This window comes from Aythya ferina (assembly GCF_964211825.1).
Source record: "Aythya ferina genome assembly, chromosome: 27".
NCBI lineage: Eukaryota > Metazoa > Chordata > Aves > Anseriformes > Anatidae > Aythya > Aythya ferina.
Window position 1 is genome coordinate 3293077 of NC_140310.1, and position 27928 is coordinate 3321004.

A 27928-nucleotide genomic window follows, 5' to 3' on the forward strand; every position below is an offset into this window, starting at 1 on the left:
TTTCGAAGGAAGCTTTCATAATTAAGATTTCATTAACAGTTTGCATACAAAATAAACACAACCTTACCCAGCATTACTGTCAAAAATGAGAAATTCCATTACCAGAGCTCAGCTCGCAAGATACAGTAAGAGGGGAAAAAATAAAATAATGTAATGACAAAAACAAAGGAGGTTCAAGTTTCTTTAAAAAAAGTCTAACCACCCCCCTACCCTCTGTTCAGCTGCAGTAAGGTGAAAGGCTAAATGTGGACAGAATGGTAATATGTAAGCGGTTTCTAAGCTTTCTGGTGGGAATACTTAACAGCATAAGTATGTTTCCCCTGGAGACCTTCTCCACCATTTGGTCCAATTTCTTACTCCAAGAACTGAACCAATTCATGATGTAATGCTCCAGGGAAAACATTCCTCTCGAAAAAGAGTATCTTCCTAGGGAGAAGTTTGAAGAAAACATCTTAATATTGTTTAAACAGCTTTTGGCACAGTCATACTAGTTGCACTCCATTCAATACTGAAAGCAGAAGCAGAGAAAAGCAGGCTAAAAATGTGGAAACGGAAAGTTCTAGGATTTAGTTTAAGACTTCTCTTCAACTGCCACTTCAAGTCCCTAGCTCTTACTGATCCTTAATGGAATGAGAAAAAAGCAGTTTTCGGGAGCTGAGGTTTTGTTAATAAAAGAGGAACAATTTACAGCTTTGGCTATTCTGTGTGTCGCTATGAAACCACACAGTTAATTCTGCCTATGGTCTTATCATTTTCTTTAACTCCTGTGCAAAGGTGCAATTCCAGGGCACTTAACACCACCGATCTGGCTGCGACTGAAGCTTTTTGTGGCTCTACTAAGCGGCGCTATGCCAGGCATCAGAAATTTCTGGCAGCAACGCTTTAATTTGCTCAACTCTCAATATCTTGCATATACACGCACCCTGTGCTACCAACTGTTTTGCTTCCCTTTTTGGATCATCCCCCTGTGAACCAACATTCAACCAGAAGCAGTGGAGCACAAGGATGCAGGAAAACTCAGCAAGGTACAACAGATGTCTATCTACTGCGAGAAGCAAGCAGTGTAAGAGACAAATAAATGCAGGGTGAATTGAGTCTCGTGTTCTGTGGAGTGTATTATGTAATGCTCAGCATTAAGATAAGCTCTATGTAACATTACCTAGTACTTATATAAACTTTACAAAGCTTTTCTTGCAAAACATGCCATGAGTGCTTTTTTTTCTTTTTTTTTTTTGAGAGGAAAGTGAAAGGACCTTTCTATTAATCATTAATATTAGTAACCACACAATTACTTTCTTGATAGCACACAGGAGGATATTCAACATACCCAAATCATAGTTCAAACATGAATTCCCTTACAACCTTAGCAGATTTGCATTAATGAATATTTACTACCAAAACTCAGTGTTACTGACCTTCTGAACATGGAACTAAGTGCATTTGTTTGTCCAAACATTTGTATGACATAGGCAGCTTATTTATGACAGAGTGAAGCTTGACTTCAAAAGTGTCTTCAGTATAACTCAGTTGATTTAATGGATGGTAATAGTAGATTCATATTTTTCATCCTGATGCTACAGGGCTGGCAAATAAATGAAAGAAAGGGCAAGAAAACTGAGTAACACTTAATTCAAGAACAGCACAAAACGAAACCCTGACCACAGAGGGACCAAAAAAACCAAACTTCTAATTCTGAGCTTGGTTTGTTTGGTTTGTCACTAAGGGTTTTGAGGAACGATCACTATTTTTCTTACAACTGCTCTTCAGACTTCAAGATACCTTGTTTGTAATCTTTAATGATTTAATCATAATAATTTTTAAAATGAGGCTCATTTATCTACTTAAAAACACTAGGAGTTTTGCATTTTATTTGCTCAAAGGGACTTTTCTTTGGAGGGTGGGATTAAGAATAGAGGACGTGTTTGCAGGGCTGGCAGGGTGGGATGTCCACGCCTGGTGTCTGTTTTGATAGTTTACAGTTTTAGTTCTTCATTGTTACAATACCCGGAGGCCTCTTGGCATAGGTGTCTAAATTTGAAGTTATTATTATTAATGATAAATACGGTTGTTCAGGCCATAAAACATGTTGCACAACATGAATTATCTTGGTTACACACTGCAAGGTCTTCACTGAACTGACTGGCGATGCCAAAAACCAGCAGTAAGCCTGCACCATAAAGAGGGTATTTAAACTAAACTTTAGTGGAGCTGGAAGCCAGGCCCTAGCAGGTTTCTGTCAAGAGGTTTTACTGCTAGATTGCTGGGTCTTGTGTTTGCAGAATTTTCAGTTTCTTGGTAGACCCTAAACTTTTAAAGCCTTGAATCACAGCTATTTATCACCCATCAGGGAGCTACATAAAATGTATTTTCCTTCAGAATGACTATTTTCATTAAATAAAAAAAAAAAAAAAGCGAACTCATTTAAAAAAAGACAATTAAGAATATTTTTTAACATTTACAATATATCCCAACTAACAGGGATTCTTGAAACTAAACACTATGAACTGCAAAAATTAATGCCACCTGCAAGCTGTAAATATGTGTATTATTTAATTTTTTTCCCCGTATTTTCTTTGGCTGTTACATTCAGCTGAACAAGGCCTAAAAATTGTCAAACTAAATTCTTGTTTAAGAGTAGAGCTCTAACTACTGCCAGTTTGAGTGAAACACACATCCAGGTTTAGGGAATATGTTTTGTTTGTTTTGGCTACAGTACAGGGTAGAACATTTTCCATCCCATCCGAACGCAGTCAAAAAGGTTTTGAAATATTGCACAATAAAAGCCATTCATTATATCTGTCTCCTCTCCCTTCCAAAAACAAAAATGGCTGACCAGTTCCAAATCTGTGCAGGGGGCAGGAAGATGGGAGTCAAGGGGTCACTGGAAATAACCCAAGACTAACACCAGGTTTTTCAGGTTTGAGTTAGGGAATATGTTCCATGCCCTCATTCCCAGCGCACACAGGTTTTTCTTCGTCTCCCTCCAAAGCTTGGTTAAAGTAGTTAATTGCTCTGTTATGCACAATTTACACGAGTTAATTACAAAACTAATACATTAGCCTTCTTGTCTATAAGTTACAGGCACCACCTCATTTTTTCCACAGGAACACAGTGGAGTTAGGCACTACCTTACTTCAAGTTAAAACATTGTGATTTGCAGTGTTTACCTCCTAATTTAAAAATTGTGCAATTGGAAGGAATATTCAACCACACGTTACAGTTTGTTTTTAAAATGATTTCCATCACTTACATACCTGTTAGCAGCTTGAAAATTAAATTTCTTCACTGCCCGCTCCTGTTTCTATAGGCTTAAACTATACTTGGCATACATCAATGGCTTTTTTTTTCCTCTCTCCATTTCCTTGTATACAGATCTAACAATGATTTTCTGTTTGCTTCCTCGTGCATAGATCACTTCATTGCTAATTTCTTTCCAGGTCTAAGTAAACTGTAAGAGTGCTAGAGGATTCAGAGTCAGGAAGAGGAGCTAGAGCACAAAACAGTGGAGTTCTAAACAACTACATCATTATCACAAGTAAATAAACATACAGTAGTGAAATTTGTATGCAACACTCAAGCATTTCAATTCCCCTTTCAATTGCCAAATTGGTCAGTAGCAAGCAGAGAAAAACCTTCATGTCTTCAGCTTTTTATTTACAATTATTTTCAAATAGAGCTTATCAGCAAATGATAAAAATAGTACATACTATTCTCCTTATTTTCTTTCCCCTGCTTATAATGAGTGCCAGGTTGAGAAAGTTGTTTGAACTCTCTTAAATCACATGGAAGAAAACTTGGTCATGCAGTCAGTCTCCACTTCTGTAATCAGTCAGCATCTTCACTATGGCAAAACACTGGCATAAAATAACTGCTGGAAAATAGTAATAGAGACCTTAATCTGTCCCTTTAACACTTTCTGAAGTCAGGACGTGAAGTATTACTGCTCTTTGTATTCTCAACTGACTAATAGAATGCAAGTCTATGGGAAGACCATCCCAGCTGTGATGTACTCCTTCTTGCTTCCACATATTCAGCTGCCTGAATAGTCAAGAATACTTTAAGACTGCACTTCATGGGAAAGCACAAACAAAGCAATATATTGGTAATATATTACTAGCTATATCATTACTGAATACACAGACCTGTCTTTATAATAACCCTCTGAAGAGAGAAAAGCTTCCCCTTAGAATAGTAGTGAAAGTGAATGAGAGGTAAAAACATCCAATACCACAAATTTCCTCAGACGCCACTAAAATACACAAACTTGACACAGAACTTAGTTAAAAATAGTTGAAATGGTGACCTAAACTGAAGGCTACAAAGGCTAGCCTTCAAAACAGGAGACTGCATAGCTCCTGGTCTAACATATCGTGTAGTGATGCTTGACTGATCAAACTAAAACACAGCTCAGTTGTACAATGCTGATTTGGAGCATTCTTGTCCAATGACCACGTCACAAGTAAAACTGGCGGTGGTATTAGTGACTAATCCAACCTGACAGAACACCAGGAAAGGCTGCTCCAGGTAGTGCTGCAATTACCAGCTGAAAACTCAACTACCACTGCAAAATCTCTTGAATCCTGGGACTTATCTGCACATATACCTGAATTTGAATTCCTATACCCTCACCCAGCAACAAAGACAAGAGACCAACTCAAAGTACTTCCGTTCACTGAATGGGGAGAGTGAAGCTGCTGTCATTCAAAGGTCTATGGAAACTCAGTTTTAGAAAAGCAAAACTGGAAATGGAGAAACTCCGGTCACTCTGCTAGTCACTCTTCCTGCAGAGCAGCATGGACATCAAATTTCTGGTTACACTATTCCAGGAGTCAAGAGATGCTTTTCCTCAGAAGAGCAAGTCACAGACAGATATTCCTGACAGATGTTTGTTTAATCTAGTCTTAAAAGCCTCCAGTGCTGGAGATTCACAACTTCCCAAGGCAATGTATTCTTGTGCTCAGCCATCTCTGGTGCTGGAGCTGCTTCTTACTGCTTAAAAAGATATTTTTTTTTCTAATTTACAAACATTGTTTATTGTCGCCTCCAGTACAGATATGGAGAACTGATCATTAACCTCCTCCTGCAACAAGGCCCTGCATAATTGCAGACTCGTCTCCTCTCAAGTCCTCGCCAGATTAAACCCAGTTACTGTAACCTTTATTTCTCTGCAGGTTTGAACCTTACCCTCACACAAGCCACGCGAACAGCCATTGAGCATCTACACATAATTCAACCCTTTTCAACCAAGTTGTGCCAGGAGGCAAATGCAAGCTTCGTTTTTCCTTCTCCTTACCCTTGCTCGTCTATTTCTGATTTTACTTACACTCCACATCTAAAGTGCACTTAACACATCCACTCAAGGAACCTCGAGGGAAAACACACTTCCACTGCTGCCGTGACTGACGCATAGTACAGCAGCACCACAAAAAGCAGGCTGTAGGCAGCACTTTGGAGATTCAGCTCTCGTGTCCATATGCTAGTTTATTGCCTCCTTCCTCCAGGACGTCTCTGTACTTGACCTGACCGTTCGAGTCTGATACTCAGGATCTGACACCCACAGTCTCCAGAGGTTTCCCTCACTGCTTGATGTGATGTAACAGGTAAACACTGATGTGATGTTACAGGTAAACCCTAACATCTCTGCAGCAACTGCAGAGCCCTGCTGTGTTTAAGAGTGCTATGTGATTTCCACATAGAAAGCCATATCTGAATAAAGTACATAAGCATTTCACCTCTCTAGCATAAGTTTTAGTACTTAGTGCACTTGCTGTTCTGATTTTTTTTGAATGTTAGAAGTAGCAGCTATTATTAGTCAGTGTTGATCACACATAACTTTAGATTATAATTTCAGCTAACATTTGTTCAAAGATTTTGTACATTTTCAAGATAATTAAGTGATGACCACAAAAACTCATGTCAGACTGCCCTCTCCTGGCAAGCCAACATACTGCTATCACCACAAAATTTAACCCAAGTAACTTTGTTGCCATCCTGTTTCCAAACTGAAAATTTTCATTGTGACACAAATACCAAAATAAAACCTGAAGGAGACTGTTTTGATAAATTCCAAAATATTTCTATAGCAGTACAAGATGAACAGCATTTAATTAGTGGAGTTCCTTTCAAGTTGACTTAGGAGTTCTTGTCTTGGGAAAAACTGATGATGTCTGTAGAGAAAAAGTAAAACATGCATAAACATGAAATTGTTCTGTTTGTTTTTAAGTTTTATAAAAGCAGCCAAGTACATAAAACATTTTATTCCACACCACTAATGGTAAAAACAAGGTCACAGAAGAGAAAATTTTCAAGAGAAATCTATTTCCTGAAAGCTGGCACAGGTATTTCACTAGGGCGGAAACAGAGCAGTATGAAAAAAAAAAGCTACAGCAAATGTTTAAGTAGACCACCTACAGTCATCATGCTTTATTATTGTTCAGACTAGAAAAATTGAAACAGTAAGATGACAGGTCAACTACTGAACATTATGCAGTGTAAATAAAACACACACAGCGAAGATGACAAATTAAATGCAGCTTTATTGCATGATGAATATTTCACTTCCCTTAGCCAATTTCATTTTAAAAAAATTGTATATAACAATGAAGTTTTAAAAAATGTTTTGCCAAATTTACTGATTTCTTTATTTCTTTTAAAAAGACCAGTCTTCTGGTCTTTCCTAGCCCTTAGTTGTAGAAACTCTGCCCTTCTGGTATGACAAGGCAAAGCTAAGTTTTTACAGCGTAAGGTAAAAGCTTCGCTGCTTTACACTCCTCCCCTTCAAGCCAAACTCTGTTTCTTTCTTTTTCTTTTTTTCCCCTGAAAATCTAAAGTTTTTTTATGGCACTTTTAAAATGTAGAACACAGGTTTCAAAAATAATTTATAAAAATGATCTAGCCCAAGGGAAATATCAAGACATTGAACAATTCTGGCTAAAAGGGGATCTGTTAGAATATGGTTTGATTACTCAAGACAAATTCAGGTTTTATGTACACTGATTAGACTTCAAAGCTCGAGTCCTGCTCTTTCAAGAAAAAAAAAAAAAGTCCTTTCTACCAAAGTATGGATTAGTATCAACTCCCATTCATAGAAAAAAGTAACTTTTCACTATAAGAATATTTTTTAGTTATCAACCTTGTTACTCAAAATTGCCCAATGTCACGTGTTTTCTGATTTCTCTCCATTTACCAACATCATATATCGATTGTGCGTTTGTGAATAGGGCAAATGTGCCAAGATTACCCGTGAAACAAACCAGACTAACAATCGCAGTTCAGTTTCACAGGCAGAAAACCCACACTGCTGTGCAGGTGCCACAACTATAAGCACATTGCATAAGTAATGTTTATGCATCCATCTACAAGTTTTTATTTCGTCTTACTGCTGTATATTGAAAAAAAAAATCACTAGTCCCTACAGCAATCCTTGTACACATTTTAGTCATCAAAACAAGGAAAATCAGTTCTAAGTTGCCCAGGAAATTAGCGAGTAAATAGTGAGTAAGGAAGCAAGTGGAAGATAAAAGGAACTTCTTATTTCTAAATAGCACTCCCAACAGACAATATAAGAATCTAATACTGACCTTCACTTTAGAAAATGGGAGGTATCTGAAACCTCACTAAGTGTTAGCCTTATTTTCAACAGGTATTTCTGCTTCTTCAGAGAGTCTTTGGTTCCTTCTGTCCTTGCTATGCACAGAATTTGTTATGCTCCTTTTCCGGGTTTGAGACCAAGTTCTTGTTTCCTGAGGCGTTGGTACACACATGCTCTTCCTCCTCCATCTTCTGCAAGGACCATCAGCAGGATTAACAGGGTCACTGTTCTCCTTCCCTGGTGCTGCAAACTGGATGGGATTTTCTTCTGTGTGGCGAATGTTCTCAGATTCTGTGAGGACACACGTGCTTATCGTTCTCCTGGTTTTGCAACCAGAAGCTACCAGAGGAGGGTTCTTTAGAATCTCACTGGGCACTTGAATCCACGCCAGTCCTTCCGTTTCTGCATCTTTGTGTAGCCTCATGCTGCGTCTCACCCTGCTCGTTTCACTGCTGCTCCCCTTCCTCCTTCGGCCTTCTGAGGAGTCATTTTTCAGCTGAGGAACAGATAAGACTTCCTCCACATTAAAAGGAAGTGGAAGATCATTTCCAATTGTTTCAAAATCAAACTTTTCAACAGGAGGAGTATAGACAGTACTGCTTCTCCTTCTTGCTCTACCTCTTGAAGATTTTTTTGGTGGCCGGCCAGTTCTTCGGGCAATCTCATGTATGCCAGTGTGCTGCTGTTCTGGAAATTCTAGCCCTGTTAGCCATTCTTCCTTATTTGGGAAATTTCCCTGTAAGTTATCATTTTCTATCAAGCAATCACCTCCTTTTTCCTCTTTTAAACACTCAGTCTCTTCAGCTTGCTGGAAACAGCGATATGTGTCAGAAACATAGTTTGTGTCTGGTACAATGCTTGGAAACTGAAAAAAAAATAAATTACAGGCAGATACAATCCACATAAAACTTGTTTAAAACAGCTGACAATTAAACAACAACTACAGATTTCCTCATTAAGTCTAGTCATTCTCAAAAATAAAAGCCAACAAACCAAAAAAAAAAACACAGCCCTGCACGTTGGGAGGAACCTGATCCAAAACAGGGCCACCTTATTCTGCCTGAGGACTTGTTCAGTCAAGTTCTGAACACTTCCTTCCAAGAATGCAGATGCCATGGCCTCTTCACGCAGCCTGTTCCAATGTTTAACCACTAACAGCTAGCTTTTTTTTTTTTCCTTCCCAGAAACATTACTTTTTTGGATGTAACAACACCAAGAACAAAACTTATTTTCAAGTAGTATGCTGAAGTAGATGACTTACCTTATGATCAGGGCCAGAAACTGACTTCAGATCACCATCTGACACCTGAAACACCGTAATGTCAGGGCTGCTGGTTTCTTCAACATCCCGGTCCTCAGAGATTGGACACACGTGAGCATCAGGGATGTTTTCCCCTCTCATTCCTTCTATTGCTTGCTTCCATTGAACATCCTTTTGACCACTGCTGGATTTCCAATCTAAAAATGCATCCTCTGAATCAGAATAACACATGGTTACCTGACTCTCCTTGTGAATGTATGAAATCAATTTCTAAAGTACTAAAACAAACTCACAAAACAGTAACCTCTTAAATGAGCATTCCAGAGCACAATCAGCATCAAAAAAGCCTCTCCACAGTGCTATTGCACATCACTTAGCATTTTTAAAGCCTATGAAAACATCAGTCTGCAGTTAAGACACAGAGTCTCTTTTGTTGTCTGCTTTACACTGGAGTCCTGTAAGAGTTGAAGTGATGCGCTTGGAGACTAATAATCTAGTGGATGCTTTGAGCTTTATTACAGACTAACATTTATTTCTCCTTCATTCCACTCCAGAAGCCATTAAAACTGAAAAACGCATACTGTGCTCTTTACCTTTGTACAGAACTGAAGATAACTATCAACAGCATTGTAAACAACTACTGAAGCAAAAAGAATGAGTAAGGCAAAACAAAACTACAAACACATTACCTGGAAGTGCATTTGCCTTTGGTGAGCTTGGAGATGAGGCAGAAGAGAGAACTTCTGGAATCTCGGGGATAGGGCTCAGAAGAGGCTTCTTAGAAGCCATTTCTCTTTCCCCATACAAAGATTTTTTAACTTTTCTCTTTCTTCTTTTCCCAGAGCTTGCATGTTTTGTTCTCTGAAGAGATGCAGAAGACCAAACAGAGCACAATGCAATTACGATGATCCTTTGCAATATTTTCCAACAAATAACTTTTGTTACTGGATTTTGAGAGAAAACAATTGTTTCTCTCAAATTAAGGTCCTTCTTATTCTACTATCTACACATTAATTTAAAAGCTACAATACAAAGAAGGATTACTTCTTAGATACTAGAGTTTTGTTTGTTTCATTTAACCAAATCTGGAAATCAAAAAAATGAGTCTTTCAGTTCAAAACTACAGATTCTTCTTTCATGCTTATTTGTATCTTCCCGGTTTGAAAAGGATTACTTGCTTTCCCTTCCAATATACAAAAAGCTCTAATCCTTCAGAAGTCTCACACTTTTATAACACTTAAAACAAACTGGCATACGAGGGGGGAAGTTCAAAGAATTATCAACTGTCCACAGTTGCTAAGAGAAGCACCACAAACTCATCTTGTGTCCCTGAATTTGCAACGGTTCTGCTCTTCGTCTCTGAAGTACCCTTTCTGCCCTGCAAGTGTTTAAAGCCCTGCTAGTCAGCCCTAACAAGCAGTGCAGGCATGCCAGAAAGTCTAGGAAAACAAGGCAGACATGAAGAAGAGAATACCAGCAGCAACAGGAAACAAGACACTCTTTAGAAAATCTTTACTACAAACATCAAAATAATCACAAAAAAAAAAAAAAAAAAAAACACACACAAGAAAAAACTAACTGCATGAGACATCTGGATAGAGAAATAAAATTTATTATTCACTAGGCTGTCACTTACTTGTGTCTTTTTGGCAGCAGATGTGGTAATACTCTTTGGTCTTTGAAGTTTGTTTTTCCTTGGATTTTTGGTATCTTTAACATTTTTAGCACTCGTGGCTCTTGGGATACTAAGATCAACCTCATCTGAAGTGGTGCTACACTGTTGAGGAACATGAAATTTTAAGTTGTTGGGGCACATGTGTATGTGTGTCTGTGCAGGTGCATGTTTGCTTTTTCTAAAAAGCAACACAGTCCAACAGCTATAAGAATCCCGCTGCAAATAGTCTGTTATTTCATCTATGAAGTCATAAAAGCTGGACGCTCAGCAGTTAAGATTTACAGAGGTTGTCTCTTCACAATAGAGCTCTCCTTTAAGAAAAAAGGATATTCTAATAAGAATATGGTAAATTTTCATCTTCAGTTAGTTCTTTCTGACAAGATGGGCTACTTTTCTAATTGCCTTTTTTTTTTTTTTCCCCTCCTTCCCCCTCCAATAAATCATTCTAGAACTGTACAACACTGGAGCATGTCTGAAAGCATTTCTTATGGGAATTGTACAAGAAATTCTATGCACCTTAAAATTCCAGCAACCAGAAGAGATACAGGTAGGATGCTGTCTGTTTGTTTTATGGCTAGTGGACAATTCACTGTTATAGCGAAGATCTTCAGCACTGGACTTGGGAACACAAATCACATTTTCAGTAGTTGTGAGAGAATCATCAGAGGCTGCAGAACAAATTTGAAGTTACTAGCCTCTCCCACGCACTCCAATATCTCAAAAAAATTAAACCTAACAGAAAAATTAGACAGAAAACTTTGTTTCTGTTCTCCTAAATGTTCAATGAATGCAACTTCCTAGATTTCCATGACTGAAGCCCATAAGCATGAAAATGAAATTAAAGCATATGAATATCTCTAACTTTCTGCTGTGGCTAGACTATTTGGGAAAGTTCCAGCAAAATTAAATGGAAATCGTAAATTTAAAATATCAGACTGTAAGCAAAGCTGTTTTTAATAACTTAAATGAGATTTCCTTAGCTGCACTAAGGGGAGATATTTCCATATACCTGGATCTATGCAATCCTTTTATCTGAGGCTGCAAAAGCTCTGATATACGTTCAAGAGGTATACAGAACATCCCTATTTGAAGATGATAAAAAAAAAAAACATTAAAGAAACTTACCTTCCTTTTAGTAGAGGAACGAGTTGTCATTGTGTAAGATTCGTCAGATTCTTTTACTGTATATGAAGAAAAAAGAAACATTGGTTCAGTTCAACAAAAAAGGCCAAACACATTGAGGAAATTATTCACACAGTTTTTAACATTATGCACAGCATGTTTAGATCTTAGCCTTAAGTAATATTTTATGCATAAAGGACTATCAAACATGGAAAAATTAAAGAAAAAACAGCTTGCCTTACAATATAAATCAGAACAGAAGAAAACAAAACTTGGGAGGATTTGGTTAACAAAATCAGTGCTTGTAAAGCTTTCATTGAGAGACATACACACAAACGTATATCCCCCTTTCCATTTTCTTGTGTTGCTTGCTATTTTAAAAACATCAAAATTGCAATATCTTAATTAAGATAGTAAACCAAATTATTTAAAGCAGTAAGTCTAATTAGAGCAGCCACTTGCACAGAATAATAGCTGAAATAACATCCACTTTACCTAAACAACAGGCAGACTCTGCAGCTACACCAGTGACCTCTGGAAGAAAGCAAGAACATTTAACTTTTAGTACTAATATCACCTCTATAAAACAAAAAACCACAACTCTCACCTTTCAATTTTCAGAAAGCTGCATTATCTAATGACAAAAACACAACTCAAGGTTACCTGTGGTATTTTCAACAGGTGAGAGGTCTTCTGCAGCAACAGAATCCTCTCGTAACTCTTCAAGAGGCTCAACGCATTGCTTTAAGATGAGCAAACAAAAGTTAAAATACTGAATGCTCATGGAGACTGTAAGAAGCTATTTTTGTAGTTTAAACCAACTTACATCATCGCACTCAAAGTTTGGCTGGGGTAATGGCTCCTCAATGAGTCTTGACCTTGTAAAAGGGCTATTGCTTTGTGATCCCGGATGACGGCCTGGTGTTGCTCCTTTGCGCAAGGGAGTATTTGCAGGCAAAGTTTTATCAAATATTTCTGGGCTGAGATCTTCTCCAAAAGTAACTTTTTTCTTCTTTGGCCTTTCACAGCTGTATTGTTCAGTTTTCTCTACTGTAGCAAAAGACACCAACTGCTTAGTGAACTCACATTCTTCAGATTTTGCAAAAAAGGCAAGACCCTATCATCCTAAGGAATACTCTATTTACACCACCACCACCACAAAAATAAATAAATAAATAAGAAAACCCAAAAAACGGAGTCAGACCTGTTTGCAATGCTTCACAGATTTTTACTTCAGAGACTGTGAGAGATTCTCTTCCTCCACTGCCAACAGTATCAGCTGAGTATTCCTATAAAAATTTAAGTGATAAAATCATCTAATCAGTACACCATAATTAAAGATAGTCCTTTTTCAAATCAAATGCTAAGCCGAGCCTTAGCATTCCCACCACCACCTAAGTTAGCAGACCAACCTTAATGCAATCCGTCAGTTCTTTTGGTGTTTTCTTCAGCACAGATCGCAGCTGGGAGCCACTCTGTGTACATTTATTTAATGAAGCACTTCCCACTCGTAGTGGTGTGACAGGTGGCTTGCTTTCATCATGGATTTCCAGGCCCAGTTCTGCAAAATTAGCATTCTTTCTGTATAGGTCTGATATGACATTACTTCTGACTTTACTGATATGGTCAGGACTGAAATCTTCAGAGCAAGTACACAGATGTGAAAATTGAAGACTGAAGTAAAATTGAGAAGGCTTTAGTATTAGCAATCTTAACTATAGATGTACACACATCAATAGATTTTCTCAGCAATTTCACTTGGTGTATCAAGAAAAATCAATTATTTTCTGAATTTCTGCTACTATTATGCCATATTTTTTCATACTTTGAGCAATTTATTAAAAACAGAAATGAAATGGGAGCGTTACGTGAAGGGTAAGATTTCACATTGGGATTTCTCTCTGCCCATTAGTCTGCACATTCTGCTTTGCAGACATGAAGTGCTCAGTGATACTTTTCCTTAAGCATGGCCTAGCAAAATCAAGGGAAATTCTTAAATAATTATTGCCACCCTCTATCTGTTTGAACTTGCTTTTTGTATCACATAGCTAACATACCACCCAAGAGGACCTGCTCCACCTTCCATATATATATATATATATGTTAGTTTCTAGTAAGAATATAAAAAGATAATAATAACAACGAAACTTCTTACCATGGCTCATTTCTAAGATATCTCTAATGAGAATTGCATCTGAATATTCAATAGGATTGCGTTGCTTATAAGCCAATTCCTAGAAAAAGTTACAAGAATACAAAGATACATACACACACTCTCACGACATGATAAAGAGATAAAATAACCTGCTGAGTTTTGTGAAGTACTTGACATCTACCTGTTTCTGTCTGTATGCTCACTAACTCATTTCTAATGTATACAAGGGATACTTGCCAAAGTACTGCTTCATCCATTAGCACTGGAAGTATCAACTGACATTCTTAAAACACACTGAGGTTTCTCAATCCTCAACTGAATAAACAGTTGTTGAATATAGCAGAAAATATTTTTCACTGCATGCTGAACCTTTCAATCCAAATAGCACAGATCACACCTATCTGGCCAAAGAACCTAAAATTCTTCAAATCAGTCTCAATGGCCAAAGATAGAGGGAACTACTTGCAAATGGTGCCTTGTAAAAACACATTAACTAGTTTTTAATCCCAGCAGAAACAAGGATTGCAGTTTCCTCAGTCATCCATTACTTGAGTTGTTTTAGTTTTCCCCAGATAACGAGGCTAAAAACTTAAAAGGATTAGGTATCATAAATGGAAATGAGGATGAATTAATTTACATGGAATATCAAACAACTGCCAAAGACGTACAAGGCAGAGATTTAAAATCGCATTCAAAACCATCCCAATGAGCAGTAGGTTTGGTTTTGACATCTGCAAAAAGCAATTTGCCAAATCTGTGCACTTGACATCCCACAGTGCCAGTTTTGTATTCAAAATAAATTAATAAATATTTAAATCTTATTAATATAATAATTTCCATATAATTATCAGAACAATCTTGCTAACTAGGACAGCTTGTAGCATCCCCATCGTCCGTAACATCAGTGTCCACACCAGATTTTGCTTTCCTTGACCTGTCATAATAAGACAAAATAATTCTTCCAAGGGAGATTTGCTGCGCTATTTTTCTTTGCCCACATTTGTGTAAGTACCTTAGAAAGAGCAGGTTCAGTGACAGTCACATCCTGGTGTGAAGACAAGCTGGTGCACATCTTGGAATCAGGCTTACTACCATAGCTCAAGTTCTGTTTTAAATTTTCTTTCAAATCAGCTCCACTGTAGTCAGACACAGGCTTCTCACTCTGCTGATCCAGACTGTGCTTTGTTGTGAATGGTACTTGGTTCTCAGCTACAGTGATAAAAAACAAACAATTCAACAGCAAACTTCAAATCTTTCCGGCAATGCTATTTTGGTGTTTCTTCACCAAAAGAATGTAAGATTTGTGAAAAGTACATGACAAGGCATAAATCTAGAAAGTAAGGTTAAGAGAACAACCATGAAAAACAGTCTTCAATGTTCTTCAAGATATGTTGAGAAATCACTGTTCAGGATGCACTAAGAAATAAGACAGGCTTAAAAACCCTCAAACCAAAAACAAACACACATAACTAAACCATTGTCTACCCTTGTAAAGGAAAACATTTTTGTTTTATATTATGTTGCTTAATAGGTTTTGTTTTAACGGAAGACCTAATGTTTAAGATTAATCTTGTACCAGAAATACAATTAACTTACAACAGTCTGCTTCCTGAGAAGTGCCAGACTCTTGTGAGAGTCCAGGGAAGTTCTTCTGCCCTTCAGCTTCTTGCACTGGTTTCAAAGGTGTTTGAAAGACAGTGATTTTGTTCTTCGATGACTTGGTGAATTTAAAAGGACTAGCAGGCTAAAAGAAAATTAATGTCATGAGATACTTTTTCTAAGATGACATGAGCTTTTTTACTTTGTATTTATACTTTGGCATAAAACATACCCAGGGAAAAAGAAAATCTTGTATTTTATCTGGCTGCTGCTTTAGTTATATGGTAAAAAATTAAAAATGAACCATATCAAGTAATCTGCTGTTTCCTTCTAGGCCATTTCCAGAATTAGTTTTCTCACAGTCTATGTTAGTTTGAAATAACAAAAGCTAACTTTAAAAGTCTGATTTAAACATATGCTTCTGCCAGCATATGTTAAATTTGAAGTCTTACTCATCGATTCCAAGGGCAACTAAAATAACACTTTTGACACTGGAGCAAGACTCTCACCTGTGTAAAAGTTTCTTTTTGCCGATTGCTTCTCTGCTGGGCAAGGTACTGAATAAGGGCATTATTTTCTGGTGACCCTCGTACTCCAATCGCTGATCTTCGTCTTAACTTTAATGCATTTGGAGACTTCCCTAAAATGACACAGAAGGAAAAAAAATACGAAGAAAAATTACAGCAGAATACTTACAGCTTTTTTGTGGCATTTTTTTTTGTTGTTGTTTTGTTTTTTTAAAGATTAGTTTGTGTTATTTACGGAAACAGCCATATTTAGCTGCTCAGCTTAGGAAACCTTCCTTCTCTTTCAGGCTTTCAACCAAGTCAAAACAGATTCTAAAACTCTGCTCAACTATCAGAAAAATAAGATGTAGAACTTTCTTTTTCTACGTAAGAAAAAAAGAGGACAAAAAGCAAGATTTACATTTAACTAAACCACATAAGTGAGAAATTCAGCCGTTTTTCAATTTTTTCAACTTTTTCAAGTGCAGGTTAAGGAACCACACACAATACTTGCAGAATTTGTCCTACTACTCAACTCCTTTGTGAAAAAGGTTCTGTCACCAAGACAGAAAAAAAACAGAATAGGGAATGAGCGCAAATAGAGAATTGAATCAAATTCCTGCCCTTGGATATATTCAAGCTCAGCCAGACAATCTCAACCTGGCCAAACTTTGAAGCTTTTAATAGGGATTGCACTAGCTGACCTCCAGATGTCCCTCTGAGAAGGACAACAGGACATGAATCATTCCAGCCTTACCTATAGGTGGACTAGTAAAACTTTCTTGAGTAATCCCAAATTCAGTGGTTGTTACAGTTGCAAAGTCAACAATTTTTCTCCTTGGTTTCTCCACTATTCCACAATAGGATTTTTCTTCCGCTTTGTCCCTGTTGGGTGGCAAGCAGCATTCATCCCCCAATGAACCGGGTCCACTTCTTGAAAAATTTTCCTTACTGTTCAAAGACCAGGAAGGTTCACCAAGCACATCCCCCTTCAGTGTATCAACAGAGCATTCAGCAAGCGGACAGCTAGCATCCTTTCTGCTGTGGGACGATTCCTTCTCTAGGACTTTGGAGTATTTCAGGGCGTGTTTTTGCAACCACACTTGGTTCCCATCGCTTAAATTCTCCTTCTCAGATGCCATTGTGGCTTTTGATTCAGTCATTTTGCAAATCTTCTGGTCTTTTGATAGATCAGAAAAAGAGGTCTCTCCCTTCTCTTCAGTGTTTCTACTCTCATTACCTCTAACTTCCAGGATAACATTTACAAGCTTTGACAGTCTGTGCATTGTTAGTCATGGATTTTGAGGCAAATGAAACACTAAGTCATTCTTTGCTCTCCCGTAATGACAGCTCCCTATCAAAGAGAATAAGAAATGTTAATAGGCATTCAGTAAGAGTCCACTACCATTCTCAAACTACTATCAAAACTCAGAATTTCCTGGACTTTTCTATAGCGAGGGGTTTATCAGCGTGGGTGGAAAAGGAAAGGAGCATCTCCAGAAAGCTACACAAAAAAAGACATAAAAAGGCTGGGAAGAAAAATAAAAATGCACACCTGTCACCTCACCACAGATGTTTCACAAGTAAGTAACTAGGAGGCTGCACTTTTACCCTATGGCAAACTTCACGTTAGCATCGAATATGTGAACCACAACGTGATTGCTTTGCTATAATAAACGTTGCAATAAGTATTATCTAGCATTAGTAAAGACTAACTTGAGGAAGTTAAAGACGCTAATGCCTTTTATGCTTGGTTTCCTGCATTTTAAGATTAAACGTATAGAATCCAGGAAAACATGACAGAAACTTCACCCCCACGAAGGCATGCTTTTTCTGTATACTGCGGAGCAGGAATTAAGCCGTTAAACCCCGCATGTGCTCAAGTCACAGCAAGACCTGACACCCCATTCCCTGGGGTTGTACAGAGACGGGGCTAGGCGAGGGGTCCCTGGCGACCCTTGCAGGGACAAAAACCCTCATCGCGGTCCCCTCTGAGCCCCCCAACCCCTCAGGGGCCCCTTAGCACCAGTGGACCCCCTCAGAGCCCCCCCCCGTCCCCTGAGGGTCCCCTCAGCGCCCCCCGCTCCCCTCAGGGTCCCCTCAAGATCCCCTCAGCGCCTCGCCCCCCTCACAGCCGCCTCACCGCCGCCGCCGCCCGCCTCTCGCGTTCAAACCGGGCCGCCCCACCGCGTATCCCTCCGCGCCTTCCCTTCCTTTGGCTCCCCTCCCTCACAGCCCGCAGCCACCGCGGCCCAAGGTTCTCGGGGACAAAGCGACCACATCGGGACCCGGCCGAGCCGCTGCCCCCGTCCCCCGGAGCCGGTAGAGGGGGTAGGGTTTGGGGACTCTTTGACAAGCTCCGTGCGGAGGGATCAAGAACCGTTACAGCCGGGACGCAGCACCGCTTTGAAATAACCGCCCCTCTGACGCCCCGCACGTGACCGGGCGAGCCAATCCCAGGCCACGCTCGGCGTCGAGCCACTGTATGCAAATACCACAGCTCTCTCCTCCGCTGATTGGCAGCCGGCAGCGCTCCGCCCCGCCTCCCCTTCTCCTATTGGCCGTCGGGCGGGGCGGGGCGGGGCGCCGATTGGGCGCGGCCGCTGTCGCTCGGGCGCCGCGCTTCCGGGTTCGTGCAGCGGGAGGAGCGGGCGGGCGGCATGCGGCGGGTGACGCTGTTCGTCAACGGCAGCCCCCGGAACGGGAAGGTGCGGCCGGGGGGGGGGCGGGCAGCGGGCCGGGGGGATGAGGGGCTGAGGAGGCAGGGAGCCATGGGGTCAGGGGACCAGGGAACTGTGGCTGCAGGGAGCCAGGGGATAGAGGACTGGGGGGCCGTGGGGAGCCAGGGGGAGCCAGGGGACCGAGGAGCCAGGGGACTGTGGAGTAAGGGAGTCAGGGAGCCAGGGATTTATGGAATAAGGGAGCCAAGGAGCCAGGGAATAAGGGAGTCAGGAAGCCAGGGGACCAGGGAATAAGGGACCAAGGTGCCAGGGAACCACGGAGTAAGGCAGTCAAGGAACCAGGGAATAAGGGAGTCAGGGAGCCAGGGAACTATGGAATAAGGGAGCCAAGGAGCTAGGGGATAAGGGAGCCAAAGAGCCAGGGAACCAGGGGATAAGGCAGCCAAGGAACCAGGGAATAAGGGACCAAGGAGCCAGGGATCTATGGAATAAAGGAGCCAAGGAGCCAGGGAACCATGGAGTAAGGGAGCCAGGGAATAAGGCAGCCAAGGAACCAAAGAGCCAGGGAATAAAGGAGTCAGGAAGCCAGGGGACCAGGGAATAAGGGACCAAGGTGCCAGGGAACCACGGAGTAAGGCAGCCAGAGAATAAGGCAGTCAGGGAATCAGGGAATAAGGGACCAAGGAGCCAGGGATCTATGGAATAAGAGAGCCAAGGAGCCTGGGAACCATGGAATAAGGGAGTCAGGAAGCCAGGGAACTGTGGAATAAGGGACCAAGGAGCCAGGGGATAAGGCAGCCAAGGAACCAGGGAATAAGGGACCAAGGAGCCAGGGATTTATGGAATAAGAGAGCCAAGGGGTCAGGAAACTATGGAGTAAGGCACCTTGGAATAAGGGAGTCGAGGTACCAGGGAGTAACTGGGGTTGGAGAAGAACTCTAAGGTCCTGCTGGTAGAGGGGGGAAGCTGCTCTACCTGCCACAGAATGGCTGCGCCTGCAGTGCTGTGCTGGGTCCTTGACACAAGGATGTGGAGGTGCTGGAGTGTGTCCAGAGAAGGGCAGCGAAGGGCCTGGAGCACAAGGGCTGTGAGGAGCAGCTGAGGGAACTGGGGTGTTTGGTCTGGGGAAGAGGAGGCTCAGGGGGACCTCATTGCTCCCTACGGGTACCTGAAAGGAAGCTGTGGGGAGCTGGGGGTCGGCCTTTTCTCACAGGTAACTGTGACAGGACCAGAAGGAATGGCCTCTGGTTGTGCCAGGGGAGGTTTAGGTTGGAAATGAGGAGACATTTCTGCTCAGAAAGAGCAGTCAGGCACTGGGACGGGTTGCCCAGGGAGGTGGTGGCATCACCATCCCTGGGGGTGTTCAAGGAAAGGTTGGGGCTGGTGCTTGGGGACGTGGTTTAGTGGTGACAGTGGTGGTAGGGGGATGGTTAGACCAGGTGATCTTGGAGGTCTTCTCCAACCTTAATGATTCTGTGAAATTTTGCTGGTTTCTTTAAAAGCTACGTGGTAGTAATGTCTCCTGAGTCATCACAGTGCAGGTTGAGCCCAACCTGCACACAACTAGCATGGGAACACCTTCCTTCCCCTGTCGGAAGGGGGTGAGGGCCCTGAAAGGGCAGAGCTGGGCAAAAGGGGGTCTCCAGCTGCCTCTCTCCTCCCCAGGTCGTGGCCGTGTACGGCACTTTGTCAGATTTGCTGTCTGTGGCTAGTAATAAGCTGGGAATAAAGGCGACCAGTGTTTACAATGGAAAAGGCGGACTCATTGATGACATCGCATTGATTAGGTAAGGTTTATCCAGTAAAACTCAAATCATGGACTAAGAGACTTAATAGCCTGTCAGTGCTCTGACCTTAATCAATAACAAGAGCTTTCTGTCAAAACAGATCTCACCATTTCCAGCCAGTATCCTCAAAGGTGCTTTCACCTCCAGGCAAAATAATGCTCTCTGTGGAACTTCAAAGCGTTTCTATTTTGGTGAATCAGAATTTGACACGAGCTGCATTTTATGCCTTTTAACATCCCTCTGTGTTGATTCAGGGTGCAATGAATGCACTAGCAAAGTCCCACTGTTCTTTCAGCAATGGGATGAGTTTTTTGTTGTTTTTTTTTTTTTTGAAAAGGAGACAAACTGTAGCATTGTTTTGGTTTGGTATAATCCACCCAGAGTGGGGAGAAAAGTAACTCTTGTAAAATTAAACTTGTTGAGTAACAAAAGTGATCCCTACCTGATGGATACAGATATCTATTGGTAGCATCTCTAGTGAAGTTGACAGTACTGCAGTCCCCAGGAACCTGCAAAATCAGGACAAAAATCAGATACTGAAGTTCTAATTAATGGCCACTGGGTATCATTTATCTGAAAGTGATCAGGAAGGGGTCTTACTGTCATTTAGATGAAAAAAGATCTATGCTTAATCTTTTTTTTCTTATCTTTCTCTTCCTTCTTTCAGGGATGACGATGTTCTGTTTGTCTGTGAAGGGGAACCATTCATTGGTGAGTCTCTGTAATTCTTGTTTGACCTCTTTAATGGAAAGAGGGTTTGGTTTGCTTTAGGTGAATTTAAAAAAATAATTTTCTGCAGTTTTCAGAAGATATCTGTTATCACATGAAGGGTTTTGAAATAGTCACCATTTTTCTAATAATTGTTGTGTTCTCACCTGTGTAGATCCTCAGACTGATGCGAGACCTCACGAGGAACTAACTGGGTCGCACACAGACTGGTTAACACTCAATGTTGGAGGCCGATACTTCACCACGACACGGTAAAAATGGGACTAGTTTGGCTTCTGAAGGACTTGATTTCAGTGGTTACAGCAGCTGGCTTAGGTGGTGAGGCTCTGGATGCTCTTGAGAAAGAGCTACAAAAATCATTGACTGTTTAGTAGGAGGCCTTTGACTTCTGCAGCTTTTTTGGTATTAGGCATTTGCTACTGCAGTTTTGCAATAATTCAACAGTTTACATGTGTGGTAAAACTGGCAGAAAGCCTGAACGGGCCTGGATTTATCCCTGGAATATTTCAGATAACTAAGTGCTTTGTATTTAAAATACGTTTGAGATACCTTTGAGGTCAGAAATGTATTTTGTTATTGCACTGTATGAAATTAAATCAGTTTAGTGTTGTAGCTGTTGGAATTTATATTGCACACCATTACTACCCTCAAGCTGCCAAAGGCAGGAAATACACTGCAACCAGCAAGTGTGTTTCTTCAGCTAAACTTTCCACTGTAAAAGTAAAATTGCACTGCCTTTATTTTCTAGGAGCACTTTGGTGAATAAAGAACCTGACAGTATGTTGGCCCACATGTTTAAAGATAAAGGTTAGTGTCTTAAAATAAAATTCACCTTTTAAGCTAACAAATTAGCAGAGTAGGTAAAAGGCACTGTCAAGTTGAAGCTCTTGTTCATATGTTTGGGGTCTTTTTATTTTTATTTTAGATTTTCCTCTTTTTGTTGTGTCTTGATGTTTTGTCACCAGGATCAATGGGCAAACACTGTACAAAGCAGGGGCAGAGTAAAATCTTAATGTTGCTTTTATTCTAGCAATGGTTCTTATGCATGTGGTGAAATATGCTTTAGTTATTTATAGCAGGAGAGAGTTAGAGGTAAGGGGATATTGTCCCCTCACTGTTACTTTCCTTCCTTTTCTCTAAAAAAACACCCTTGCAACTGGAAAGTACCCCCTTGGCAGTAACAATCTGAAACTGAAGCAAATGCTTTTCTATTAATATATCAAACTTAATGATATGTGTTTTGTGGAAACAGATGCTTGGGGAAATAAGCAAGATCATAGAGGAGCATTCCTAATTGACCGCAGTCCAGAGTATTTTGAGCCAATATTGAACTATTTGCGTCACGGACAGCTCATTGTAAATGATGGCATCAATTTGCTAGGTAAGTATTACCTGGATGGCATCTCCTCAATTATTACTCTTTAAAGTCAAACTATGCCCTCTGGTAAACATGATGAAATCACTGGCACTTTTTATATGATTATCTAAATGTTTGGGATTTTTCTATGGTGACTTTACTCTCGAGGAGTACAGTTCCACACCTTTGGTTTAAGAAATTGTTTAAGCTTACCTTGAGAGGATTAAACATTCCATACTTAATTAATATCTGGCCATAATCTTGGATTTGATATCTTTAACTTAATGCTGGTGTTGGAAACATCCTCTCTGATTCATTTTTTCCTTTTAGCACAAGCAAGCTCGCTTTTCCTCTGTCTGCTTATATGTAGCATACTGTGTGTGGCTGACAGTTTTACTAGTTCATGCATTTGTTAGAGATTCCTTCAACTTCAGCAAGTGATCTGTTTCTCTTTTAGTGTAGCTAAAATAATAGAGTTCTAACAAGTGGGGAAATTAGACGGAACTGATGCTCTTCCAATACTAAGGATGGATTAGCAAAGTTTCTGGTCTGTTGTTGGTGTGGCTGTGTGCTGCTTGGACAGTAAGGGAAGAGTGGTATCTTGTTTAATGGCTCCTTGTAATTAACAAGTACTGCTTTGTTTTGTTAGGTGTTTTGGAAGAAGCCAGGTTTTTCGGTATCGATTCACTAATTGAGCACCTAGAAATAGCTATTAAGGTAAGTTGCTTGCTTTTATACATGAACGTGCATCTCCTGTTCTTCCAGGCAATATATAACTTAGTCCTATCTGTATTAGCTCTTAAACAATTCTCTCAACAGAATTCACAGCCAGCAGAGGATCATTCTCCTATATCTCGAAAAGAGTTTGTGCGATTCCTGCTGGCAACCCCAACCAAGTCTGAGCTGCGATGTCAGGTACGAAAATGCAGACTTTGTCTCGTTCTGTGGTGTTGGTGTCAGGTGGTGAAATATCCTGCAGCACCATGTGATAAATAACACAAAGTTCAAATGGTTCCCCACCTTCTCTTTTTAATTGAATTTTGAGTCCAAGCTGTGGCAGAGTGACTGTAATAGGAAATCTGAATGCTCTGTTTGGACCACTTTCCTTCTTGAGGTTGAAGGTTTCCTTGAGGAACAATTTAAGTTGTTCTACGTAACTGTAAGATGGGCTTGAATACCCTAAGCCAATGCTTTAGAGCTTTGCATTTGCATTAGTCTTATGTAATAGAATAGGTGGTCCTGTTGTGTATGTCTGTGTGTACATATATCTGTGTGTGAGTCTTTTAACAACTTCTTGTGGTCTGAGCTGCACCTCATTTTCTGTAATTTTGGGGGTTTTTGTTTTTAGGGTCTCAATTTCAGTGGAGCAGATCTTTCACGACTAGATCTTCGCTATATAAACTTCAAGATGGCCAACCTAAGCCGTTGCAACCTAGCGCATGCCAACTTATGCTGTGCCAATCTTGAAAGAGCTGACCTCTCTGGATCGGTGCTCGATGTAAGTAAGAATTGTTATGTCTTGGAAAGTCTGGGATATCATTCCTTTATTTTAAGGAAAGGGGAAACAAGCAGATAGATGTAAAACATAGTTCTTCAGTATTTCTGATATTCTAGTTAGCTTCTAAGCTTTTGAAATAATCTATCTTAATAGGTTAAAAAAAAAAATATTAAAAAAAAAATCCTACCCCTCTGTAGGGAAGAGGAGACAACCTGCCTTCCTGACGATGAAGTAATATTATGGCAAGTTTTCACACTGTCTCACAGTAACAAGGCTGTTGTACTTTAATAGACTAACTTCCTAAACAGAAATTAAGACTATAAGGTGACCATTTTTGGCATTGTTCATGAATCTCATCGATGCATTTATCTCCATCAGTGTGCAAACCTCCAAGGGGTAAAGATGCTGTGTTCCAATGCAGAAGGAGCATCTCTAAAAGGGTGCAATTTTGAAGATCCATCAGGCCTTAAAGCTAATTTGGAAGGTAAGGAGTTCTGCCTGTTTGGAAACTGAACCACATGTGTTTTAAGTTCCATATGACAGATTCAGCCGTAGTTTGTGCAATGCATCCTTACATGAGAAGAGGCCATTTATGCAGGACTGAGTATGCAACTATTAAACTCCAAGTTCTGCCTTGACCTCTATCAATTTACATGGCTCTGAGCAAGCATCTTTCTGGAGTTGCTGCGTTTCTGACTCTTCTTCTTGGTAAAAATGACTTTTTTTTTTTTTTTTTTTGCATTCTAGGTGCTAACCTGAAAGGTGTTGACATGGAAGGCAGTCAAATGACAGGAATTAATCTCAGAGTGGCAACACTGAAAAACGCAAAACTAAAAAACTGTAATCTTAGAGGAGCAACTTTGGCAGGAACTGATTTGGAAGTGAGTTATTGTTAATTCTATATACTAAATAGACAACTGATAAAATTTGGGGAATTGTTGGCTTTTGGCTGATTCTCTACCTCCATACTAGACAGAATGTAGTAGTCTTTTCATTAGTCTTAGTGAGATATGGATCATCTAGAAAATCCGATTTCATTCTTGCCTCAGTATGGAAGTTGTGTTTTGAAGACTTGGATTTGCAGTGTCTCAAAGCCACTGGAATGGCTTGCATCTTCTCCAAAGTGAAGCCTGGAAATACTGCTAAACTTAACTCTTAGTGTGAGGTCATGCCAACACTGAGGAGAAGTGCAGGTGCATGTTCTGTTTGTATTTTCTCCTGGTATGTCATTTGTAGAGTAATAATGGAATCTTACCCAACTGTTGGCACACTGTACACTCCTCTCACTGTTGCTGTAGAAAGACAAACTGGCTCGTTTCAAGCTATGTACAGTAGCAGTTCTTCCTCAAGTTCTAGAAAAGCATTCAGTGCAGTATATGATGAGATCTCGAGAGGCAGCTTTCTTCTACCATTGCTTAACGAGCAGTTCCTGGAAGGTAATTTGATGTAAAGAGTGTAAGTCTAACAACTTAAAAATAAATCCAGTTCCTACTATGAGAAGCAACCACTTTTTTAAAAGAAATAACTCAAACTACACTAGAGTGATACACTAAAGGAAGTTAAAATTAAAGTGGACATGGCTTCTGTATAAATACAGTTAAGGTTTGGATCAAAGTTCTGTACATATTCAACTAATACTTAATCTTTCTTTTGTTCTTTAGAATTGTGATCTTTCAGGTTGTGATCTACAAGAAGCTAATTTGAGGGGATCTAATGTAAAAGGAGCTATTTTTGAAGAGATGCTGACACCTTTGCACATGTCTCAGAGCGTCAGATAGGGAAGAGAATACGCTGAAGAGGAAGGAATCAGAACATTTGTGACTTTCTTCACCTCCTCCCCTTGTTAAGTTAGAAGTAATGGTTATTAGATGACTTATATTTGCAGTAGTGCCTAAGTAAACTCTTTGATCACTTTTTGGGGAGGGAGCTTTAACTGAAGAGGTAGAAACAGGTACTGTTTCTGCCTCTGAACAGAGTGAGGAAGGGGGCTGGTTCTAGGACCAGAATGTTTGTGTTTTGTTTTTTTTTTTTTTTTAAAGATTCGTTGTTTAGCATTGCCTCACTTTGGAATGCGTTTTAATTTATAAAGCACAATATATGCAATTCTATTTATTAAATCTGTAGCTGCAATATGAATAGAAAATGTTATTCATGTATAGTAGCAACGAAGTTCAGGTTTACAGTTATTACAGTTAGTGTATTTACAGTTAGTTTCTTCATTCATGCACAGTGTATTAAATGACTGATGTGGTTTAGACAATGTCCACAGGCTGTTTTCAGGTACTCTTTTCTTTCGGGGTGAAAACAGTAGTTAACTGTCATCATAGGTAACGTATTGCCTTGTAGTAGTTAGAATTCAGGTATTGAACAGCTTTATCATCATCTAAAATGTGCTGTGGAAGCCTTCCACTGAAGGGATCTGTATATGCAGCAGATCGAGTTATAACAAAAACGCCCCCATCAGAAGTTGTATGGCTTTCTTAATCCTTTCTGTGTTAGTATAAAATTGCACTATCAATCACAGCTGCTAAGAAACATGCTGTTGCTTTTAATTGTCCTATCCACTCCCAACCTGGAGTACCTGTCGATGTTTCATTCTTTGTGGGAACTTAAATGTGTGTAAGAAAATACAATCCACTCTCACCAAAGTAGAGATAGGCATTGGGGCCACAGCACTTACTCCTTTCTCCCCTGTCGTGACTCCAGTATATGAATAAATGGCACCCCTTTCGCCTCAATGTACTATGCAAATACTATTGTACACTGAATCCTTGAAAGCATGAGCATAATCCTTTCCCCAGCCAGATCTTAATATACCACTTTGGGCCTGCTTGAAGTGGCTGTAAAAGCCTCTTGCATGGGGCAAAGCGCCCTTTCCACAACTGCTTTACCTGTGAGCAAATATGGAACTATGACTTCTGCAGTGCAGAAAGCCTCTCAGCATTTCTTTAAGTGGTGGTGCACTTCGTTTAATAAGCTGTTTCTGCTGTAGTATCAATCTAGTTCTCATCTAACAAAACATTTATTTTCTATACAATCAAAAAGCACATGAAGAAACTATACCAAAAAAAAAAAAAAGGTGCATCAAGAACTCATACCTCAGATGCTTACTTAAAATACCCCAAAGTTACAACTAACATTGAATTTAAGGAAATGCAGCCGTTACTGGAAGCTAAGAACAAATGTATCCTAAAACTTAAAGAATGGAATACTGTTAGCAGTGGTTTGAGTTGCAGTTACTTCAGTGTGTTGCCTTTTAGGTGCAGATTTGCTGTCCTCTGAACAGAAGTCATACTGTCTCAGTAGTTGCTATGAAAATGCTGCTTTGCCGTCAATCTATAAAGGTTAGTTTATGGAAAGGTTTATGATTTGTTTGGGGAGAAGTGCAAGATTCTCCCTTATTTTCAAGTTGGGTTGACTCAGGCATATTACATGAACTTCCAGGACTCAAAATCCTACAGCCATGTGGTTTGGAATTAGGATTTCTTTTCCTTCTGGATTTCCTGGCTTCTTGAGCTGTCTCTAGGACAACGCTATAGCCTTGGTGAAATACAGCTGTAGGGAAATACTTTGATTTTGGAGTCCTGTCTCCCACCTCATCGCTTCCTTTGAGTGATGTGTATGTTGCAGAAGAAGATTCCTAGGGCTAGAGAAATAAATGAATTATTTTTCTTTATCTTATTTTCTAGCTAGCAGAAGTAAAATATTGTATGGAAAAAATATATTTTCATAATCACTGTGTATAAAATATATTTGAACTTTCACTGAAGCACTATGTTTTAAATAATCACAGCATGTGGCATCATTCATTCACAGATGAATTTAAGGTACCTCTTTTGCTACAACAAAGCTGTATGAATAGCCCAAAGTGGCATATTCAGTAATTAAAGGTTCCAGCCTAATTTAAATTGCATTAATAAAAGTGTGAAATATAAGTGTGTCTTGGTCTTTATTTAAAAAAAACAAC

General features: G+C 39.9%; 2 protein-coding genes across 5 annotated transcripts; one reads left to right on the plus strand and one right to left on the minus strand.

The window, feature by feature from the left end:
- CDCA2 (cell division cycle associated 2) lies at positions 1-18295 on the minus strand. Of its 4 annotated transcripts, none has more exons than XM_084499330.1 (17): positions 17465-17863; positions 16667-17263; positions 15913-16043; positions 15401-15548; positions 14817-15013; positions 13805-13883; positions 13062-13210; positions 12854-12938; positions 12476-12699; positions 12313-12391; positions 12145-12183; positions 11653-11708; positions 10489-10629; positions 9542-9713; positions 8853-9064; positions 7581-8456; positions 1-6167 (listed from the first exon to the last, which is right to left on the minus strand). In XM_084499330.1, the coding sequence occupies exons 2-16, from the start codon at positions 17193-17195 to the stop codon at positions 7617-7619; spliced, it is 3081 nt and encodes a 1026-aa protein (XP_084355456.1). In that variant the 5' UTR covers positions 17196-17263; positions 17465-17863; the 3' UTR covers positions 1-6167; positions 7581-7616. The 4 variants fall into 4 exon arrangements, with proteins under 4 accessions (XP_084355456.1, XP_084355455.1, XP_084355457.1 ...); XM_084499329.1 differs by lacking the exon at positions 17465-17863 and adding an exon at positions 18053-18295 and having other exon boundaries at positions 5993-6167; XM_084499331.1 differs by having other exon boundaries at positions 5993-6167; positions 8853-9049; positions 17465-17864.
- Positions 18296-18520: 225 nt separating this feature from the next.
- Positions 18521-27896, plus strand: KCTD9 (potassium channel tetramerization domain containing 9). The gene is made up of 12 exons (XM_084499335.1): positions 18521-18617; positions 20256-20377; positions 21045-21088; positions 21261-21357; positions 21855-21913; positions 22359-22487; positions 23113-23180; positions 23283-23378; positions 23812-23961; positions 24340-24445; positions 24709-24842; positions 25623-27896. Exons 1-12 carry the CDS (start codon positions 18570-18572, stop codon positions 25737-25739), a joined length of 1170 nt encoding a protein of 389 aa, XP_084355461.1. The 5' UTR covers positions 18521-18569; the 3' UTR covers positions 25740-27896.
- Positions 27897-27928: the final 32 nt, after the last annotated feature.